This window comes from Hyla sarda, chromosome 2, assembly GCF_029499605.1.
Source record: "Hyla sarda isolate aHylSar1 chromosome 2, aHylSar1.hap1, whole genome shotgun sequence".
In the NCBI taxonomy this organism is placed as follows: domain Eukaryota; kingdom Metazoa; phylum Chordata; class Amphibia; order Anura; family Hylidae; genus Hyla; species Hyla sarda.
Window position 1 is genome coordinate 407,555,210 of NC_079190.1, and position 18,028 is coordinate 407,573,237.

The window sequence follows — 18,028 nt, forward strand, 5'->3', positions numbered from 1 at the left end:
TCTACGCAGAAGCGAATGGTGCCATCTTTCTTTTTCACCAAGACCAAAGGTGCAGCCTACGGACTCTGGCTTTCTTGGATGACATCAGCCTCTTTCATCTCTACCAACATTTTCTTCATGGGCTGGTACATCCCAGGAGCCACAGGGCGATGCCTCTCTTTAATGGGTGCATTATCCCCGGTGAGGATCCTATGTTTGATCATAGCGGTCCTGCCAAAGTCTGTCGGAAATTTGCTGAAAGCCTCTTGATGCTTCTTAGCCACCTGGTTGACTCCTTCCACCTGTTCCTTGGGGGTGTCTTCGTCCCCTATCTGCAGCTGGTTCCACCAAGGTTCTGCAGGGCTCTGGTAAGGTCCAGATTGGACCACCTGTGACTTCGAGACTACATCTCTGATGTCTAGATGGGGTAACGTAGCCACTGGGGTGTATTTGGGTAGCTGGACAGCAACTTGAGAGAGATTGATAAGCCTCACTGGGACCTTCCCATTCCGCACAGTCACAAGGCTTCGAGCAGCTCGTACCAAGGGACAATCTTCCAGCAGAAGGGGCTCCAAGAGCGCTTAGTAATCTTGATTTTTCACCCCGGGTCGGGCACGGCACCAAATAACTGTCTCTGTCTGTGGCTGTAGGCTAATGGCTCGGATATCTTGAGTAGTGTTGCTCACGAATATTCGCAATTCGAAGATTATTCGCGAATATCGCATATTCGCGAATTCGCGAATTTCGCGAATATAGCGCTATATATTCGTAATTACGAATATTCGTTTTTTTTTTTTTTTTTTTTTTTTTTCACAGTACACATCACAGTGATCATCCCTCTCTGCTTCCAGCTTGTGTGGTGTAAAGAAGGCTCTAATACTACTGTGTGAGACTGGCGTGCAAAAATTCGCATATGCGAAAATGCGCATATGCTAATTTCCGCATATGCGAATTTTCGCGTATACTAATTTTGTATATGCTAATATTCACATATGTTAATTTTCGCATACGCGAAAATAAAACGAGAATATTCGAATATGCGAATATTCGCGAATATATGACGAATATTCGTCCATATATTCGCGAATATTCGCGAATTCGAATATGGCCTATGCCGCTCAACACTAATCTTGAGTCCTTACTCGGCAGATTTCTCCATGATGATTCACGAACTTCTGTTCTGCTTGAAGGGTTTTGAGGTGGTGTTGGGCAGCTCGCCGGCCTGGGGGTGACAAGTGAGGGAGAGATGCATGCAGTGCACAGACAATATCATCAAAACAGTACCTCATAATATTCATGCTTAAAATGAAATCGTCCGCTCCCTCATCTCTGACATTTGTGACAATCAGCCCTTGCCTTCCTAACACATGTTTTCCCACCTGCACCGTGGGCTCCCAGTAACCATGTCTGGGTACTGGTTTTCCGTTCCCTGCAATTACTCTAAAGTCCACTTCCTGAGGATCACACAACCTTTCTGGGCCCCAGTACTTATAGAAAACCCCCTGTGGGATAGTGGATACCTGAGACCCCGTATCTATCAGAGCTTGTAGCGGGACACCTTCAATCATCACCTGTACATAGGGGCAAGCAGCTTCGTACATAGATAGTCCTTTCTTGTTGCTGGTTGATTCTGGACCTTCAATCTCTACTCCTGGGGTGCGGTCCTTGACCCCAGGGGACGCCCGTTTAAAGCCCAGCATTGGCTCTTCCAGTGTCCATTCTTGTTACAATAACTGCAAACGGGTCTTTGGCTTCCAGGAGGTCTCACAGGAGGAACACTAGGTGGAGTGACAGGGTGAGGGTCAGCCTTCTTAGGTGGTGGTGTTGCAGATCTGGAAGGGTTTGGCCGTACTGCCATTTCTTTGAAAGCCTTGGCTAACTGTTCAATGTCCTGTTTAATGTCTTGTAAGTCAGCTGTCCAAGGGTTAGGATTAGATGTTGGTGGGGCAGAATGAGAAGGGACAGGCGGTTGGGGCGAAGGACCCTGAGAGTCTGTAGTAGGGACACTAATTTCTTCTGTCTGAGGCTCCAATTCTATTACTTTCCCCACTAGTCTCTTAAAGGCTGGAAGGCCATGTCGGGATTCTGTACGGCCAGCATCCTACGTTGGGCTTTATCCCATTTGTTTAGCGCCCCCTCTATAAAACGGTCCATCAGTACTCAATTGCCCTGATCGGGTGTGATGCCGTCCAACTTCTGTACCGCCTCTAATGCGCTCTGCAAAGCCACTGCATATGCTTGGAGGGTCTCACCTGGCTTCTGGCGTCGTTCATAGAATCGGAGGCGTACCTCTGAGGGGGAGTGAGATTCAAACACTTGAGAAAGTCCTTCAAAAATCTGTCCCACTGTGGCCTTATCGGCCACTGGCCAGGTGAGAAGTTCTTCCAAGGCGGGTCCCTGGAGTTGTCCCAGAAGCAGTTGTACCTGTTGATGAGGGGGAAGTACATAACATGCAAAGAGCCTGTAGAATTTCTCTTTAAAGTCTCTTAGTGTAAAAGGGTCACCATTATAGGTGGTAAGTACAGGATTCCCTAAAAAGACAGGTGCAGCAACTGGGGCTCCCAACACATAGGGAGAGACTGAGGGTGGACTAGTTGGGTCCTGTTCTGCCGGTGTTGGAGGTCTTGCCGGTGCATTGCCGTAGAATGAGATTTGCCATAGAATGAGATGGTCACGCCTCCATCACATCCTATTGGCTCTCTCTTGTCACGTGACATATTTAAACGTCACGCATCGATGCGCACAGTAGTGAGGATCTCCTCACCCTCCTCACCCTACAGAAAGTAGAGCATCGGGCGCAGGTAAAGTTATTCGCGTAGTGCTGCGCATGTGCAGTACTACTTTACTTGTGCCCGATGCTCTACTTTCTGTTCCCCGCTCCCTGAGCGTTAACGGGATGGGGAGTAGAGCTGCGGGGGACGGGGAGTAGAGCTGCGGGCGACGGGGAGTAGAGCTGCGGGCGTGGGGCGTTCGTGGGGACGCACACTGATGACAGCGCCATCGGGCGTAGGAATCCCCATAGCGCTGTGGATCGCTCCCTGAGCGTTCACAGGGGACGGGGAGTAGAGCTGCGTAGGACGGGGAGAAGAGCTGCGGGGGACGGGGAGTACAGCTGCGGGGGGCGGGGGACGGGGAGTAGAGATGCGGGGGACGGGGAGTACAGCTGCGGGGGACGGGGAGTAGAGCTGCGGGCGTGGGGCGCTCGTGGGGCCGCACACTGATGACAGCGCCATCGGGCATAGGGATCCCGATAGCGCTGTGGATCAACAGTACATGTAATAATAGAGTAAATGTATATGAGCCAAATATGTCACGTGACAAGAGAGAGCCAATAGGATGTGATGGAGGCGGACCATCTCATTCTATGGCAAATCTCATTCTACGGCAATGCACCGGCATCATAGGCAGGGCACGCCCTTGGGAGGTCGAGAGTGCTGGTGAGGGTGGCAATATTCTTCTAGCTGAGGGCGGAGACCCTGTTGGCTTGGCCACTAGAGCATCGCCCCTTTGCTGTTCAGGTGGGGACTGTGGGACTGCAGGTTCCGACATTTTCGTATTGGTTGTACTGGCCCTTTAAATAGACCTCGGATTCCTAGGTCCCAGGGAAATACGCAATTGTTCTTTAATCTGGAACTTGAGAGCGTAGATTTCAAACTTGAGAGCGGTGACCTAAAACTCAACAGCTTTTAATTGGAATTTGAGTGCGTTGATCGGCAGCTGGAGCGATTCTATGCAGGACTTCAATTCGGTAATCTGATGTCTCAGAGTCCCGTACTGCTCCGGTTCTTCACAGCTTCTAGCCTGTTGGCGCACTCTGCGCCTTTCCCCGTGCTGGGCTGTCTCTCTTTGCTGGTTTCTGGCCTTAGGCTCCGACAAAATGGCCGCCGCGGCACCGACGGCTTCAGTGGGCGGGGTCTCTGGATCACGTGCGCTGGTATGTCCCGCGCTGACTTGTAACTCTGCAGTACTGTTCGCCTCCCCCCTTACTTTACATGCGCACTTCCTCCACACAGCACCGTGCGCGCAACCCCTTACTCCAGAGTATAAGTCACAGTACATTAATAAAGTTCACTTCTTAGGGGGAGTACACTTTCACTAGTGGCAATGGTAGGCACACACCCGAATCCTGTTCGTGCAATGCCAAAAAGGCTTTGTGGTAGCCCTTGGGGGGTGTATGGTAGGGATGGTATGATGTTGGTATATGTAGGGTTAATATTATCCCAGTCACTCGTGACGCCAGGGTGAGGACTGGTATGCTGAATCTATTTTCCGGCCTATCGCCGCCCTTCCCAGAAGCGATAGGTGCAATGAAATGACTGAAGGTCCACAAGCAGATTTAACTTGAACTTGAATAACTTTACTGCAGTGCTTGCAATATCCAATGCGTAGTAACAGTCTCAAATAACAGTTCTTAGGTTGCTTAGCGACTGGCAGAAGTTGTGGACCTTGCATTAAACTTATAGTCTCTGAATTTAGGGAGTGATGTGCATATCCGTCCGGATTTAGGGGAAATATTGGGTCCGGTGATACTGCAGAGTGCTTAGGGGAGGACACACTCTATAATTTAGATCATTCAGCCGTTGCCGCAAGACTCAGGCCTAACTCACTGCGATTACAGCTATACAGGTCTTACTTGCTTGCTATCCCAGGAACAAGAGAGAGATAAGATGGCCGCCACTCCCTTATATGGGCAGGGGGCGTGGCGATTTTGATTGTTCCGAACATCTGCCATTCACTTTACATGGTATCATGGGATTGCTTACATCACAGGATCTATATACATTGCAAAAACCCAAAATGAGGCTAGAGATACCAAAGTGAGGCCTGGAACGCATCCAGAATGAGGCTTGGAACGCATCACATGACCCGAAGGCCCTGCGATACCATGGAAACAAGTAATTAACCATTTATATGCAGAAATAATACTATATACATTATTCTATGGATAAATTAGGAATCTATACACTATAATAGAGGCGATTAGGGGAGGACTGACTAACAGATATTACTAAGTCCTAGGGACTCTGGCTACTGGGACCCATAGATAAATAAGTACCGAATGAAATGCGGTACTGGGATACCACATAGTTGTCTCTAAGGAAGCGTTGATAAGGTAGTGGTGGCCGTGTCTGAGAGCAATGGTGCCTTGTCATAGAGACTTTTGGTTGTTTTAGAACAAAAACAAAGCTTATCTATATGAACCAGAAACAAAATATGTAAAACCTAGAAATGGTTTATATTAATCTTGAAATGTAGTTATAGGCTTAGCAAATGCAAATCAATTCAATGTAGAATTCTAAGGAAGAGAATTGCCTCTGCCAGATCCTCTTTCATCGAGGCTCTTAAGTCAGACTTTATTATTTTTAGGGCTGAAAATAATCTTTCGACACTGACTTGGGTGGGTGGCATTGCAGTAATTATTTAGTAGGAGTCGGAGTCGGTGCATTGTTTGTCGACTCCGACTCCAGGCACCCAAAATTTCCTCCGACTCTGACTCCTCGACTCCAACTCCACAGCACTAGTGCTTGTCAGTAAAAGCAAAAAAGGAAGTTCACTGTGGTACTCAGCCGAAGTGGCCAAAATATTAAAAAGAACAGCATTTAGTAATCATTAATCATTAAAAAACAAAGCAATGAAGATAAGGAATTTGTTAGGCACAAAGAGGTTAGGCAGAAAAAGGCCAAGCAAGTTATAAGAGCTTCTAAAGCCCTGGCAAAAGTGAAATTAGCCCAGTCAGTGAAAAAAGGGAATACAATATTCTTCATATATACTGTATAAAGGAAAAAGGGAAATTAAATAAAGGAATTACTAGATTAAAAACAGAATAGAAGAGTATAAAGGACTAGCTGACTGCCTCAATAAATACTTCTGTTTAGTTTTTACAAATGAAAATAAATGAAAATGATCTCAGTTAGGGATGGAGGCTATAAGGGACTCTGATAGGATACACCCAAAGTTAAAAGTAATTAGCGGTGTACTAGCAAAACCGTTAACAGCTTTATTTAACCAATCACTGGTAACTGCAGTTGTCCCTGAAGATTGGAAATTAGCAAATGTTGTCCCCATTCATTAGAAAGGTATTAGAACCAATAATCCCGACATTAATAGTGGAGAGATAAATAGAAACCAAACTAAATGATAGAATTGTGAAACCTCTAAAATCCCATGGATTGCAGGATGAAAAACAACATGAAATTTACCTTGATGATCTCATCTCAAACTAATCTTATTGAATTTTTTGGGGATTGGGTAACTAGGATGGCGCTACCATTAACCCCTTAATGGCATAGGACATAAATGGACGTCCTGACCCCCTGGTACTTAAGGACCCAGGGCGTACCTGTACGCCCGTGGAAATTCCAGTCCCCGCCATTCACCGGGCGGGGACCGGACCAGGATGCCTGCTGAAATAGTTCAGCAGGCAGCCCGTGCAAACCCCTGGGGGGGTCCTGACTCTCAAACCCCTCCCTGGTCGACGATCGCCGCAAATCGAGGATCAATTCAGATCAGCGATTTGTAGCTATTCCGGGCTGATCGGGTCTCCGGTAACCCGATTGCCCAAAAAATAGGGATGATCGGAGCTGTCAGAGACAACCCCGATCATCCTAAAGGATAGGAGCAAGGTGGCAGGGGTGCCATCTCCTCTCCTATCCCCTGCAATTGGCTTTGGATGCTGTTGATGGGGGGGCGGGAGGCTGATACCTGGAGGACACGCGGGGAGCGGAGACCGGCGACAGAAAGGAAGCGCAGGCAAGTGGATGCAGTGGTGGCGACGTCAGAGCCAGCAGTGAAGATCGCTGTAAAGTGATCTTCACTGCTGCTTCTAGGAGTTTCAAATCTACAACTTCCAGCATGCCCAGACAGCCTTTGGCATGCTGGGAGTTGTAATTTTGCAACATTTGGAGGGCCACAGTTTGGACACCACTCTGTTGTGGTCTCCAATCTGTGCCCTTCCAGATGTTGCAAAACTACAACTCTTAGCATGCCCAGACAGTCCAGGCATGCTGGGAGTTGTAGTTCTGTAACATGTGGACCTTCAGATGTTGCAGAACTACAACTCCCAGCATGCCGAGACTGTCCAGTCATGCTGAGAGTTGAAGTTCGGTAACATCTGGCCCTTCAGATGTTGCCAAACTACAACTCCCAGCATGCCTGGGCAGCTTGGGCATGCTTGGAGTTGAAGTTTTGCAACATCTGGAGGGCTACAGTTTGGACACCACTACACAGTGGTCTCCAAACTGTTCTTCTCTAGTTGTTGCATAACTACATTTCCCAACATGCCCTTCGGCTGTCAATGCATTTAGGGAGTTGTAGTTTTGCAACAACTGGAGGCACACTGGTTGGGAAACATTGTCTGTTTCCTAACTCAGTGTTTCCCAACCTGTGTGCCTCCAGCTGTTGCAAAACTATAACTCCCAGCATGCACTGACAGACCACGCATGCTGGGAGTTTTAGTTTTGCAACAGCTGGAGGCACACGGGTTGGGAAACACAGTTATGTAACAAACTCTCAGTGTTTTGCAACCAGTGTGCCTCCAGCTGTTGTATAATTACAACCCCCAGCATGCACGGAAAGCCAAAGTGCATGCTGGAAGTTGTAGTAGTATGCCTCCAGCTGCATAACTACAGGTCCCAGCATGCCCATTGGCTGTCACTGCATGCTGAGATTTATAGTTTTTGCAACAGCTGGTTGCAAAACACTAAGAGTTTGTTACCTAACTCACTGTTTTGCAACCAGTGTGCCTCCAGCTGTTGGAAACTACAACTCCCAGCATGCACTGATAGGCCATATATGCTGGGAGTTGTAGTTTTGCAACAGGCACACAGCTGGAGGCATACTGGTTGCGAAACACTGAGTTAAGTAACAATCTCTCAGTGTTTTGCAACCAGTGTGCCTCCACCTGTTGCATAACTACAACCCCCAGCATGCACGGACAGCCAAAGGGCATGTTGGGAGTTGTAGTTTTGCAACAGCTGGAAGTTTGACTTTGCTAACTAGTGTGTTTTGCTTACTAGTATTTAAACTAGGAAGGAGAGGAAGTAAAAGAGTCATAATCAATCTATTTAATTGACCCCCAAAACAAAGTCAAAACATGCCAGCAGCTAATGGGATAAGAAATTACAAGCTTAGGCCACATTTACATCATGATTAGTGCCCAAATCGGCTGCAATCGTATCTGTGCATGGACAAGCATGGACTTATTCCCTCTTATTACTGAAACAGACTTGATTGTAGTCAGTGACAATTGGGTTATTTTCCCAGCGCAACCAACTCTTATCTTGGACTGGAAATAGTGCTCTGACATGATTTTCAGTCTGAGTCAAAAGCTAGATGCTCTGAAAACCACCCAGTCAGGTAAAGTCTATGGGGGACATGTATCAAAGATTTTACCCCTGTTTTTTTTGCGCAAATAGAAGCCATCTTGGACTTAACATAGCAAGATGCTCTAAATCATCGATTCTATTTTCCAAAGAGTGGATTGAGGAGATTACTATATTTACTTGATTACTTGATTGATAAATTTAGCGCTTCTGCGCATAATTTAGAATTCGAGAAAAGGGGTCAATTGCTTCTACCATACACAAATAATGATGCATGTCCCCCTATGTCCTGGCTATAGGAGTGAATGTGTCTGTGCCTGTCCATGTACAGATGCGATTGCAGCTGATTTGAGCTTTAGATATCGTATCTGTTCATAGGAGGTATTACTCGCAATGGGAATGCAATGATAGCAGCGCTAAGGTGCGTAGCGTCGACCTAGAGGTCGACGGTGACGCCCCGTCTCCTCCCCGTCCCCATACAGTTCTATGGGGGATGCGGGAAGGCACGAATGCTGCCTCCCCGCCTCTCCCATAGAGATGTATGGAGGAGGCGTGCCGGCCGCAACGTCACGCCCCCTGCACGGGACAGCCACGGCCCCGTACAGGAGATCGCCGGGGGCCCCAGCGTTAAGGAATAAAATCTCTAAACCTGCATCAAACATGTTTACTGAGAGTAATGACTAGGAAATAACAAGGGTACTCTTTATATCGAAATGACACATGGGGTGGGGTGGCCCTATATGTGAAAAATGGTATAAAATGTAACCTAATGCAAGATAGTAAGGCCAACATAGTAAGTTTGAGTGATGTTGCAATTTGATATTCATACAGTCAAGTCAAGTACAAGAATTAGACAATTTACTAATTGAGGAAAAAGCAAAAATGACATTTAAAGGGGAAATTATTATCATTAGGGACCTCAGGAAGTATTACTTTATGGAGAGAGTAGTGGATGCATGTAATTGCCTTCCAGTAGAAATTGTAGTGTTAAAGGGTACCTCTCATCAAATAAACTTTTGATATATTTGAGATTAATGAATGTTGAATAACTTTCCAATAGCATGTTAATGAAAAATATGCTTCTTTCTATTGTATTTTTCCCGATCAGTCCTGTCAGCAAGCATTTCTGACTCATGCTGGAGTCCTAAACACTCAGAGTTGCCAGCCTGCTTTGTTCACAGCCAAATAGGCTGTGAACAAAGCAGGCTGGCAGCTCTCAGTGTTCTCCTTTGTGAGCAAAGCAGACTGGCAGCTCGTAGTGTTTAGGACTCCGGCATGAGTCTGAAATGCTTGCTGCCAGGACTGGTAGGGAGACCCCTAGTGGTAATTTCTTCAAAGTGGAAAATTAAATAGAAAGAAGCATATTTTATAATAACATGCAATTGTAAAGTTATTCTGCATACATTAATCTATAATATATCAAAAGTTTTTTTGATGAGAGGTACCCTTTAAAGTTTAATCATGCATGGGATATGCATAAGTCTGTCCTTCATATAAGATAAGGCCAGGGACTATTCATATTATTCAGAATATAGGGCAGGCTAGATGGGCCGAATATTTCTTATGTGTCAAAAGATTCTACAGTATATTACAGTAGGATATATTATCATTTTGTGATCAGTGCTTGATTAGATCTCTGGGAACCCTACCTATTATGAAAATGAAAGTGATGCAGAGTAAGTCTTACAATGCATCCCCTCATTGATTTCCCTCGACACTTCAGCACAATGTGCAGGTAGAAGGAAACAAACACGGCCCCTTCATTCCCACGATTGGTTTGGGTCACAGAGATTAGGTCATCACCAATTGTAAATTCAGTGAAATGTCTAGTAATATGTCTAGTAAAGACTCTAAAGTAGTTTGTCGCTCTTTCACTTGCAGACCATGTTTACGGCATGTGAACTGGGAGTTTTTGATTTACTACATGAAGCACAGGAACCAATTCCAGCTGCAACAATCGCTTCTCGCTTGGGCACCAGTGTGGATGGGATGGAGCGGATGCTTGATGCCTGTGTTGGACTGAAACTTTTGAAAGTTGACATACAAAACAATAAAGGTAAATTAATTTAAAGAATTAAAAAAAATTCTTAAAGGAGTTTGCAATATAGGGTGCAAGCAGTTAAATGTAATATTGTCTCATGTAAAATGTCCCATTGTTGTGAACAGCTGACCTAGTACTATAGCAAAAGTAATAAACAACTAGATAATAGTCATACACTGTTGACACATACTAGTCATGTGAAGTGAAAAAGATAATTGACACTAGTTAAGAGAACTAAGGTGAAGATTCTCCTACACTCATATCTTCTCGGGGCCAGTCAGCTACAATAAGGGCCAATAATAAACTCAGCTCTAAATGTGTGTCTGTACTTGCAAGAAAAGCAGATTTGAAGATTTTCCTTCGGACCCATTGAAGTCAATAGTAGAAAAATACGCTGCTGATTTTACCTAGCAGATATGTAACGGAAAACCTGCAGGTAATTCGCCGAGTGAACGTACCCTAAGGCAGTATTACTGCTTAGCAAGACCATCTTGCCATATGTGAAACTGCATTTTGTAGGCCCTAACTTAACCTGATGTACTTTTGAAGAATCTGGTGTCATTTGAAGGAGCATCATGTCAGAGGACAAAGTCAACTGTTGGACAAGGTAGTGTGACATTAATGTGGGGTGTGGTATTGGTTTTATAGGGAATTGAAGAGGGGATAGCTAGTTACTTTTGGTATTGAGCCAGCAGTGAAGAATCTGTTCTTGTATTATTTGACAAAATCAATATTTAAAGGGTATGTTTAATGTTTAGCTGCAGTCACATGGATGTGATAGCTGTCCTACTGATGTTTCTATTTCTTTTAAGGTTATTATTCCAATACTGATGCTTCCACTCAATACATGATCAAGTCCAGCCCTAGGACACTCCATCACATGATGACCTATTACTCTAATACTATATATAAGTGCTGTCACTTCCTACCACAAGCTGTAAGGTACTGTGTGTTTAAATATTGTATAGATGATAAAATTGCACATAAGTATTAACGTTCCCTTGTGGCTATATTTTGTGAATTTAATTGAGATTCATACTAGCAGATCAAATACATTAATGGGGTACTCTGCCCATAGACATCTTATCCCCTATCCAGAGGGGGGGGGTATGTTTAGAACGCTGGGTTTGGGTGGCCGGAGATGTGATGTCACGCCACGCCCCCTCTATTTTTGTATTTCTCACTTTGAGGGTTGGTGTAAGAGACTTTCTTGGACGTACTGATCATGAGTTATTTTAGAATTTTAGATGCTTTTCTGTAAAACAGTGCTGAGGTGTGACCACTGGTACCTTCACTGATCACAAGAACATGGGTCCCATATATTTTGTGGTTGAAAGGATCAGCAGTTAAATAGGTGCTGTCAGAGCCAAAAACTTTTCATATGTTGTTACTGATGAAAATAAAAGACTATTTGTAACATGGTTGTTTAAAAATGTTTGAATATTTGATAAAGAAAATGGCTCCCGAAAATCCCACCACTAGGGGTCCCCATACCTAATGCTGCAGGAGACTAAACAGTCCTGCAGCAGTATCAGGCTTGTCCATGAGTCATGGACAAGAGATGATTAATGGGCAAGGCTGCATGAGCAGACACACCAATCACCTCCCACCACCCCCACAAAGGACACGCCCCCTTCCCCTGAGAGGATTTCTACCACTGTTAGCTAATGAAAAGAGGGATTTTATAATAAATATATAATCCAGATGAGAGAGAATAATAACGGAGCACTCACCCCAAATTCAGTAAACATGTGGGTACTTCTTTATTTCATAACTCATGTGCCGACAGGACATCAGAACGAGGGAAGGCAGACATGATGGTAAGCTCAGTCACAATCGCCCTGTGTGACTGAGAGCCCCCCACTTACCATCGTGTCTGCCTTCCCTCGTTCTGATGTCCTGTCGGCACATGAGTTATGAAATAGAGAAGTACCCACATGTCTACTGAATTTGGGGTGAGTGCTCCGTTATTATTCTCTCTCGTCTGGATTATATGAATGTTCGCTGGTTATACGTGTAGTACCACCCGCACACGTGGAGTATTAGAAGTTAAACAGGACATCTTTCATATCGGCCCCTGGATTGTCTGATTTAGTGGTAGTGCCAGGTTCATATTTTCTGTGAGTGGACTCTTTATAATAAATATAGGTGATAGAGGCATAAAAATTAGATGTGCATGGTCAGAATTAGAATTAGAGTTAGAGTAACACATATATATATATATATATATATATATATATATATATATATATATTATTTTTCTTTTTCTTTGTGAGATCTTCCCAACCCATGACGTACATGTACGTCATGGGTCAGGTGAGCAGACATGTAGATGCAGGTTGCTAGGGAAGCACAAGGCCTTAATAAAAAGTGATCAAAAAGCCAGAGCTACACAAAAGGGGTACATTTAAAAGCTACAGCTCATGGTGCAAAAAAATAACCCCAACACAGCTCCATAGGTGGAAAAATAAAAAGAGTTTTGGGGTAAAAACATGGTAATGTTTTTTGTCAAGTTTTCAAATTTTTTTTAACCATAAAACAAAACAAAAATGTGTCAAGTTTGGTATCATTGGAATCGTGCTGACCCATAAAATAAAGATAGCATGCCAGATTTAATGTATTTTGAATTTCGAAAAACCTGTCAAAAAGAAAATAAGCCCTAGTACAAATTTGTCAGTTAAAAAATAAAAAAAGTTATTGGTCTTAGAAGGTAAGGTGGAAAAAATGTGAGGCAGAAAAAAAAATGTTCTGGATCATGAAGAATTTAAACAAACACGCTTTATTCATCTCCATACTGCCAAACATATTCCTGACCTCTGCTCCATTTAAGCATGGGGCATTCAGAATCCTGTATTCATGCTCGGTGGAGTCCAAACTATCAGACCCCCACTGATCCGAAACAATCAGAGCAATACAATACCTGGTCACACAAGGTATAAAAGCAAATGGCAGGAACAAAAGGAAATTACATAGACGTATATTCTAATGTAGGAACAGGCATAAATTGCTAAATACAGGCACCCATAACATAAGTACATTACATGTGAAAAAAACACAATCCCAAGCATAAACTTACCAGCCACAGTAATGCAATGACAGCGTGGGTCTTGGGATGACCCACGCTGTCATTGCATTACTGTGGCAGGTACGCTTATGACTGTCTGCATTTTGCAACTAATGTCTGTTCCTACATTAGCTGGTTTCTTATATAACAGTATGCAACACACTATCCACAGACCATCCACATTCCTATTCCTAGCCATATTCTTTTCTCTCCTAATGGGCCAATCAATGTGCCCTCACTGAGACAATCTCCAGTCAATCAATTTCATCTCCTGCTTCTAGAACAGATCCTCTAGTTCTGGTTTCTCTAGAACAGTTCCTCCATGCTCATATCATGTCCCCCAAGAGGCAGATTTTTTTGGTACATGGGGAGGGTGGCATGACGTGTCATGTAAAGTGGAATTTACCAACATTTCCTTCCTATATTTACATGCAGGACCATCATTAGGGCAGTACAGGCATATACTTTACATATAAATGTGACCGCTGCTGCCGGCTCTGTCATGTTAAGTGTGCATGTGTACAAAACTGTTGATGAGATCAGATGGCCCATTCCTTAGCATAAAGAGGTCATCAATATACCTCCGGTATATGATGACATGTTCCTTATAAAGCATTTGGGATGTTATAAATTTTTCCTTGAAGACCCCCATTACCAGGTTAGCATAAGACGGTGCCACCAGGGAGCCCATCGCAGAGCCACGTGTCATCCAGAAAATAGTTGTTGGTTAAGATCATTTCGTGGGGACTTTTTACATGGTGAGTTTGACACAGTTTAAGCCGATATTGTGTTTAATATTTGAGTAGAGGGCAATGACATCCTTTGTAATGAACATGCAGCTCTCTTTCCATTTTAAGGGGCCCAATAGGTTTATTAGGTCATCTGAACTCTTTAGATATCTTGGCAGGGATTGGACGTACTCCTGTAAGATAAGGTCCATGTAGTGGAATATTTGAGATGTGTGACTATTGATGCCTGCAATGATGATTTTCAGTGTTTTTGTGAATTTCAGGTAAGTGGTAGTCCCCAGCGGCAGGATCCCCCACGATCTAACATCTTATCCCCTATCCTATTGATTGGGGATAAGATGTTATGTGCTGGAGTACCACTTTAATGATTGCCCTTTTGCTTTGTTGATGGTAATTGCTAAGGCAAGACGCAAAGGGAACTGAAGCCGCTTGAACTCGAAAGGTAAATCGTTGGCAATAATTAGCATGTCTTCCGCCTTGAATTTGCCGCTGGTGATTTTTTTCCCAGAGACCACAAGGGCCGATGTCACAGTTAACCCTCAGTGACCTCCAATCCCGCAATTTTTTTGAATGTTCACATATATAAATTTATTTTTTTAACCTGTATGTGTAAATAGGACCTGAAGAAGAAGGGGAATCCCTTTGAAAAGCGTTGTCCACTAGATGCACCTGTCTTTTTTGTGTGTATGGGATAATAAAAAGCACGTTCTTCATCACACCTATTGTGTTGTCCTTTGAGGATGTACTATGGCCAGAAGTCGATGTTCTAAAGAACCTGTATATGACTGCAGGCTCTCCACCTGTATATGACTGCAGGCTCTCTTCCTGCAGGACTGTCTCCCCAGCAGTCCACTGCCGATGATGTGTCACACAATAACATATCACTGACACATCACCTGTAGGGCTCCTGTGGCGCTTGGATCAGTGTTTTACAGAAAGAAAAGCCATTGGCTCCATGCCCTGTCAATCACAGGGTCACCACAACTAATGTACCATATTGCTACTGAATAAAACCACTGTATACAGACAAGTCTTCCCCCATACAGGAACATATAGAGGAATATGCCATCTGTACAGAGGATCTGCATACCATATAAGGGATTTTAGCTACATATAGGGACTCACATAAGACATCTATTCTGATCGTCAGCGTCTTCTTTTTTCTGTGTCCTGATCAGACTGCCATAATGACTTCTTCCATCCAAAACTCATCTAATCTATTGGACAAAAATGTTAGACTCTGCATTTTTCAGTGCCTTCTACACAATCTCCCTATCTATAGGACTCAAACTGTTATAATGCCCCCCCTTGGTGTCTGCACAGTAAAAGTAGGTAGGTAGGTGGGTAGGTAGGAAGTTAGCCAGGTAGGTAGGTTGCTATGTAACTAGCTAGGTAATTAGGTAGCCAGGTAACTAGGTAGGTAGCTACGTAGCTAGACAGCCAGGATGACTGTGTGCTTACCCATTATTCATGCTCCTTTGTTCCCCTACACTGTTTCATTACACACTTTCTCAAGGGGCTGTTGCAAATTTTTTAAAGTAGCTTTGGCACTTTACTAAGTTATAGAGTTTGGGACGGTCCTGTTCTAATTTTAGCACATAGGCAGTGCATAAGTTGGATGTTTTGAGCCAGTTCTAGTACGTGTTATCCCTTACTATCTGTAGATAATCGAAAAGGAAAGCAGAAGGCGCTCCATGTGCGAGATCAGCAGCTCAGGCCCATAGTGAAGGGAAACGATCTATCCCATGCCGCTTACCAGAGTTGGTTGTGTGCACACACACAACAATGGGAAGCGCCTGTAAGTGCTTGTGTCCTCATCCGCAGCCCTCCTAAGAGGCAATAGATAAGCAATTTGACCGTGTAGTAGGAGATGTCGGCGCTGGATAGAGGAACCAGAAGGAGTGCCGCATAAAATCAAGTTGGGTTTAATAGATGCAACGCGTTTCGCTGCGCATGCGCAGCTTCATCAGGCATGGCAAGGTTGGGTTCACAGGAGGTGATAGTGATATGTATCTCATGTGGTGTTTATATATTCTGATTGTTATACCTTTTTGATATGTATAATTTCATGTAACATAAAGGGTTAACACTTGGAGGTATTTATACCTCCTGTGAACCCAACCTTGCCATGCCTGATGAAGCTGCGCATGCGCAGCGAAACGCGTTGCATCTAATAAACCCAACTTGATTTTATGCTGCACTCCTTCTGGTTCCTCTATCCAGCGCCGACATCTCCTACTACACGGTCAAATTGCTTATCTACTTACTATCTGTAGAAATTTTATGCAAGACAGCATAAAGGTGCTCCTTGGTTAATATCATTATTATATATGTACATGTCCCTCTATAATTGCTCAGCTCATATTTGGGCTCCTCACATATCCAGATTTTGAGAGCAGTTTTTTTAATGAGATTTGATAATAAGGTATATATTTTATTTTTAAGCTAGCTAGCTACGTAGATAGACAGCCACGTAGGAATGTAGCTACGCAGGTTTCCAGCTAGGTAGCTATCTAGGTAGGATATTAAATAGGTAGCTAGGTAAATTGCTAGGTAGGTAGTTTGGTGGATAGATAGCCAGGTAGCTAGCTATGTAAGTAGACAGCCAGGTGGGTGAGTAGGTAGACAGCTAGGTAGGTAGCTAGCTATGTAGGCAGAAAGCCAGTTAAGAGGGTGGGTGGGCAGGTAGACAGCCAATTTGGTAGGTAGGGAGCTAGGTGAGTAGGTAGGCAGCCAGGTGGGTAGGTGAGTTGGTAGGTAGACAGGTGGGTAGGTAAATAGACAGCAAGTTAGTTAGGTAGGTAGATAGGTAGGAAGGGAATCAGGGGAGTAGACAGGTAGGCATTCAGGTGGGTAGGTAAATAGACAGTCAGTTAGTTAAGCAGCCCCCCCCCCATCCCCTGCTTTATGCCTGGCATAATCAAAATTAACAAAAATAGGTACTCACCCTGTCCCGTGCAGTTCAGCATGGTGGCATCCATCTGCTTTCACCAGGCCGCATTCTCTCTCCTCTGCAGGCGCCGATGAGTGATGTCATCGGTGCATGTGTCAGGGCTGAGTTCCCGGCCTGCTTGACTGACAGGCAGCTTTCAACTGTATTTGCGCATTACTGTGCTACACAGCTTTTACTTGCTGTGTATAGCTTTAGGGGGCAAATATTGATGACAGTTGCACTTTAACATTGTCCTCTTCTGACCACTACAGCTCTTTAATTTTCCTTATAAGGGCTGATTTTTTGCACAGTGATGTGTATTTTCTATTGGTACCATTTCTGTTTAGATTGGACTTTTGATCACTTCTGATATTTTTTTTTTCAAATATGAAGTGACCAAAAATCTGCAATTCTCGACTTCTTCCATTTATGCCATTGATCATACGTTTTAATTAACATTATATTTTATTAGTTTGGACATTTCCTCACGCGGCAATACAAAATATATTTGTTTGTTCTGTGTTTATATTATTTTATTTGGGAAAAGGGGGTGATTCAAACTTTTAACCCCTCTAGGACGAAGGGTGTACAGATACGCCCTTGCCTCCTGGGACTTAGGACATCTGCGTTACCATTCAATGCCGGTTACCGGGTTAGGAACGGAACGGGATGCCTGCTGAAATCTTTCAGCAGGCATCCCATGTCAACTCCTGCCATATCAGCGATCACTGTGATTCGCCAGTAAATTCTGTCCAAAACAACACCAATCACCCTTGCCCAGCTAACGATGGCGGATTAGTTGGTTGGGATGACCGACCAATCATGTATCCTACTGTGCGGGGATTGGGGTGGTGATCGGAGCAGCAGCGGGGGTCCCTTATCTGTCTGTGGTGCCTTGAGGCAGCGGCGGCAGCGGAGGCGGCATCAGCGGTGGAAGGATAC

At 44.3% G+C, this 18,028-nt stretch overlaps 1 protein-coding gene across 1 annotated transcript in view; it reads left to right on the forward strand.

Moving 5' to 3' along the window:
• Positions 1–5,038: 5,038 nt before the first annotated feature.
• The window catches only part of LOC130356831 (acetylserotonin O-methyltransferase-like), a 39,296-nt gene continuing 26,306 nt past the window's right edge, over positions 5,039–18,028 (forward strand). Inside the window, exons 1-3 of the mRNA XM_056558826.1 lie at positions 5,039–5,092; positions 10,182–10,356; positions 11,154–11,283. Of these exons, the coding sequence (XP_056414801.1) occupies positions 10,185–10,356; positions 11,154–11,283 (302 nt within the window). The 5' untranslated portion in view covers positions 5,039–5,092; positions 10,182–10,184. The remainder of the gene's footprint in view (positions 5,093–10,181; positions 10,357–11,153; positions 11,284–18,028) is intronic.